The sequence below is a fragment of the Lathyrus oleraceus genome, unplaced genomic scaffold (assembly GCF_024323335.1).
Source record: "Lathyrus oleraceus cultivar Zhongwan6 unplaced genomic scaffold, CAAS_Psat_ZW6_1.0 chrUn1108, whole genome shotgun sequence".
Lineage (NCBI taxonomy): Eukaryota > Viridiplantae > Streptophyta > Magnoliopsida > Fabales > Fabaceae > Lathyrus > Lathyrus oleraceus.
The window spans coordinates 1-5537 of NW_026113499.1; the positions used below are offsets into that span (position 1 = coordinate 1).

The window sequence follows — 5537 nt, forward strand, 5'->3', positions numbered from 1 at the left end:
CAAACTGCTCAAGAAGAGTGACTTCAAAATCATTGACCAGTTGAACCAGACCCCTCAAAAATATCCATTTTGTCTTTGCTATTGAGTTCTGAGGCTCATCGCAAAGCATTGCTGAAAGTTCTAAATGTCGCTCACGTGATGCAAGATATCACAGTCAATTAGTTTGACGACATGGTTGCTAATTACATTGCCAATAGGTATTTAGGGTTTAATGAAGCAGAACTACCTCCTGAGGGGAATACCCATAATAAAGTGCTACACATTTCGGTCATGTGCACATACTCTCTTCTATCTCAAGTCCTCGTTGACACTAGTTCTTCGCTAATGTATTGCCAAAATCTACATTAAGTCAATTACAATTTAAAAGGCCCGAGATGAGGACCAGTGCCTGATTGTCCGAGCTTTTGATGGTTCTCGAAGATAGGTTATTGGGGAAGTCGATCTGCCTATCTGTGTTGGACCTCCCTAGTTCAGCATTCCTTCCAAGTCATGGATATCATCCCAGATTACAGTTGTTTGTTGGGCAGACCGTGGATTCATGCCGCTGGGGCAGTCACCTCTACTTTGCACCAAAAGCTGAAGTTCTTGATTGACGATAAACTGGTAATTGCGTATGGTGAAGAAGATCTACTAGTTAGCAAACTCTCGTCATTCATATATGTTGAGACAAATGAAGGGATTGTTGAGATTCCGCTCCACTGTTTAGAATTTGAAGAAGTCAGTTCCGCTACCGTCATGACCAATCATCTGCTACCGTCCTATCTTCAATCAGAAGTGCCAAGCAGATATTAGAGAAAGGTCCGCTTCCCGATTGAGGTAGAGTTGTTGACGTGGTATCGGTTATCACCCAACAACACGCAAGGCAAGCCCAAAGAAGAAGCAGTTCAACCCGGTCAAATTCAGCAGCGCCGACTTTCAAAATGATTATACTGTGGTAATCATTGGAGAATCTAGTGGCAGCAAACCAGAGACGCCTAGCCTCATACGTAGATATCCTCTAGGGTTCAAGCTTCCCAACTGGACGACTATCGTGATTCCTATAGTACACTCGGAAAAAACGTAATGCATTTTGTTTTCTCAATCCCTCGTCTCCGCCCGAGACGAGAGGATAACTTGTAAGGGCCTCCATGTTTAAAAGTATTATGTGAATAAATAAAAGTACTTTTTGCATGCAAAACTTGTGTTCCCTTTTCTTTCAGTTATTTTCACTTTTTCACTAAAATAACAAAATGGCAAAAGATTTCTTTTTTCTTTTTTTCCACTTTCTTAAAAAGCATACTAAAATAAGCTCATCATATGCAGAGAAAACAAAACTATTGATTACAACGTGGCAAAAATCAGTTGTAAATCTGGATTTCCAATCAACCAAGCTGAAGATGACAGTGAGGAAGATTGTGAATTACCAGCTGAACTAGCACGACTCCTTGAGCACGAAGAAAAAGAGATCCAGCCATACATAAAACCAACAGATGTCATTAATTTAGGTTTTGAAACTGATAAAAAATAAGTGAAGGTTGGGGCATCTCTTGTCAAGTATGTACACTCCGAGTTGGTAGAGTTATTACACGAGTATGTTGACGTCTTCGCTTGGTCATATCAAGATATGCCAGGGTTAGACACAGCATCGTTGAATATCACTTGCCACTCAAGCCTGAATGTCCTCCCATCAAGCAAAAGCTCAGAAGGACTAGACCCGACATGGCACTCAAGATCAAGGAAGAGGTTAAGAAACAGTTTGACGTTGGCTTTTTGGCCATTTCTGAGTATCCATAGTGGGTTGCTAACATCGCCCCAGTTCCGAAGAAAGATGGTAAAGCCAGAATGTGTGTAGATTACCGAGACCTCAATAGAGTAAGTCCGAATGATGACTTCCTGTTGCCTCATGTTGATGTTTTGGTTGATAATACAACTCAGTTTTCCGTCTTTTCTTTCATGGATGGGTTCTCCGGGTATAATCAGATAAATATGTCGCTAGAAGATATGGAGAAGACAACTTTCATCACACTTAGGAACTTACTGCTACAAAGTAATGCCATTCGGCCTAAAGAATGCAGGGAAACATATCAGCTCGCCATGGTAACCCTCTTTCACGACATGATTCATGAAGAGATTGAGGTTTACGTGGACGACATGATTGCCAAATCCAGAACTGAGAAAGATCACTTGGTGAACCTGAGGAAATTGTTTGTCAGACTCCGGAAGTTTAAATTGCGCCTGAATCCAGCTAAGTTCACTTTTGGGGTCCTATCCGGTAAACTCTTGGGTTTCATAGTCAGTCAGAAAGGCATTGAGGTTGATCCCGACAAAGTTCGCGCCATCAAGAAATGCCATATTCTCAAAGAGAAAAAGAGGTTTGAGGTTTCCTTGGCTGACTCAATTACATCTCCAGATTCATATCACACTTAACGACTACCTGCAAACCGATATTCAAAAACTATTGAGAAAGAATCAATCGATTGTGTGAAGTGAAGACTGCCAAGCGACATTCGACAAAATAAAAAGTACTTGGAAGAACCACCAATCCGGATACCGCCGTTTCCTGGTAGGCCTCTCATTATGTACCTCACAGTACTCGATGAATCTATGGGTTGCATTTTGGGCCAACATGACGACACAAACAAGAAGGAAATGCTATTTACTATGTTAGCAAGAAATTCACTAAATGTGGGACCAAATACTCACTTTTAGAGAAAACTTGTTGTGCTTTAACTTGGGTTGCTCGACGCCTGAGACAATATATGATTTACCATACCACTTTATTGATATCCAAAATGGATCCGATAAAGTATATCTTCGAAAAGCCTGTTGTTACTGGTAGAATTTCCCGGTGGCAAATGTTGTTGACCGAGTATGATATTCAGTATGTGACCCAGAAAGCACTAAAAATGAGTGTTCTATCTGACTACCTTGCTCACCTGCCTGTCAAAGGTTATCAGCCGTTGAGGTTTGACTTTCCAAACGAAGACATTATGTTTATCAGAGACTTCACTATGTCAGGCTTCGAGATAAGCCCTGAACCAGGATCACGATGGACGCTCGTGTTCGACGCTGCTTCCAATGGTCGAGGCCATGACATAGGTGTTGTCATCACTTCTCTAACCGGTTTCCACCTTCCATTTACCGTTAGATTATGTTTTGACTGTACCAATAATATGGAAGAATATAAAGCATGTATATACGGTTTAGAGGCAGCCATCGACTTCAGAATCAAGATTCTTGAGGTATACAATGATTCAGCTCTGGTAATAAGTCAAGTAAAAGGTGATTGGGAGACTCGGGATAGTAAGTTGATACCTTACAAGGAGCATATCAAAAAGCGGGTACCCTACTTTGATGAAATCTCTTTTCATCATATTCCTATGGAAGAAAATCAGTTAGCGGATGCTCTAGCCACGTTGGCATCTATGTTCAAAGTCAAATGGAAGAATGAAGTACCGGCTATCCATATTGACCACTTAGATGAACCAGCGCATTGTTTAGCAATCGAGGTCGATCCTGATGATAAGCCCTGGTTCTACGACATAAAGACATTTATGGAGAAACGACAATATCCCGAGGGTATATTTATTACTGATAAGAAGGCTCTAGAAAGACTCTATTCCAAATTCTTCCTAAACGGTGATGTGTTATACAAGCGAAATTATGATTATGTACTGCTCAAATGTGTGGATAGATACGAAGCTAGTACGATCATAAAATCCATACATGAAGGCTGCGATGGTGTACATGCAAAAGGTCTTACTATGGCTAAGAAGATTCTTCGGGCTGGATATTACTGGACGACAATGGAGATTAACTGTTACAACTTTGTTAAAAGATGTCACAATGTCAGATATATGGTGACAAGATCTTTGTGTCGCCGACTCCATTAAATGTTTTTACCTCTCCATGGCCTTTTTCTATATGGGGTATTGATATGATTGGGATGATAGATCCTAAAGCTTCCAACAGTCATCGATTCCCTAGTCGCCATCGACTACTTCACGGAATGAATCTAAGTTGCTTCGTATGCTAACACCACTCGACAAGTGGTTACCCGGTTCCTTAAGAATAGATAATTTGCCTCTATATGATACCTAGCAAAATCATCATTGACAATGCCAGTAATCTCAACAACAACATGATGAAGGAGTTGTGTGAAGAATCTAAGATCGAGCACTATAACTTTTCACCATACCGGCCCAAGATGAACGGCACCGTAGAAGCAGCTAATAAGAATATCAAAAGAATCGTCCAGAAAATTGTCAAAACCTACAAGGACTGGCATGAGATGTTTCCCTTTGCTCTACACGGTTACAGAACCTCGGTTCACACATCCACTATGGCAACTCCATACTCGTTGGTATATGGGATGAAGGTCGTCCTACCAATTGAAGTTGAGATCCCTTCACTCAGAGGCATCATGAAGGCTGACCTCGATGAAGCTGAATGGGTTAAATCACGGTATGACCAACTGAATCTGATAGAAGAAAAGCATTTAACGGTCATTTGTCATGGTCAATTGTACCAAACACGCCTCAAACGAGCTTTTGATAAGAAAGTTCTTCCTCATGAGTACCACATAGGGGAACTCGTGCTCAAAAGGTATTCTGTCATTCACTCAAACCCGCAAGGCAAATGGACTACCAACTATGATGGGCATTTCATCATCAAGAAGGCCTTCTCGGGTGGGTCTCTAATCCTTACAATAATGGATAGGGAAGACTTGCCATCGCTAGTGAATATAGACATAGTCAAAAAATATTATGCCTAAAAAGAAATGACAAAAGCCTACTAGATTAATCTTCACAAGATCAATCTAGGCAAAAATGGTTATCACGATGGACCAACAAATGAATTGTCCATGCAAAAGTTAGGGAACAAATGTAAAAACTCGCTAAGTGGAAAACCCAAAAGGGAAACTTAGGCAAAAAGGAGCATCCCGGTGGACGAAAAGAACGAAAAATGTCCAGGCAAAAGTTAGGGGTAAAGGCATTGACTATGATCTTCGAGCCCATTACGCTACGAGCTAGATTTTAGATGGTCAAAGATCAATCCAATCATCATCAGTCAAAGCAAGGTCTCGGGATTCAGATTCTGCAGTAGATTAAGGCCATTGTTGTAATCAATGGAAAAAAATATATACAAAATATTTCTCATTGCCATTTCATTTATTTTTCAATTTTTGCAATATCCTCATCAAGGGTGTCTGCATCTTTGTACACGCCATATGTACAGTTTCATATCAATAAAATTCAGTTCATTCCATCAAATATTTTTCTTCTTCTATGTTTTATATGCAAAATAATTGATTTCTCTTATTCACATAATGCCTTAAAATTTCGGAGAATAATAAAAACTAACTAAAGGGAAACATTATGCATTACTGTAAAATCCTGATAAAACTTGAAAAATGACTAGTAACCCGAAAGTGTTTTTCTTGAACACCTGTGACATCCATTTGGCTGCCCTGTTGGTTTCGGTGTCCCGGTATTCTCCAGCAGGTAGATGGTTTCTTGACAGCACGTTGACACTTGGATCCCTCACAACCTCCACCT

At 40.4% G+C, this 5537-nt stretch overlaps 1 protein-coding gene across 1 annotated transcript; it reads left to right on the plus strand.

Annotated features, from left to right (window-relative positions):
- Positions 1 to 2885: 2885 nt before the first annotated feature.
- Positions 2886 to 3872, plus strand: LOC127115116 (uncharacterized). Its single transcript, XM_051046747.1, has one exon. It carries the CDS (start codon positions 2886 to 2888, stop codon positions 3870 to 3872), a length of 987 nt encoding a protein of 328 aa, XP_050902704.1.
- The last annotated feature ends 1665 nt before the right edge of the window (positions 3873 to 5537 follow it).

Bases quoted from the DNA above. Each gene is read 5' to 3' on its own strand.
- LOC127115116 (XM_051046747.1), top strand. From the start codon at position 2,886: ATGAGTGTTCTATCTGACTACCTTGCTCACCTGCCTGTCAAAGGTTAT.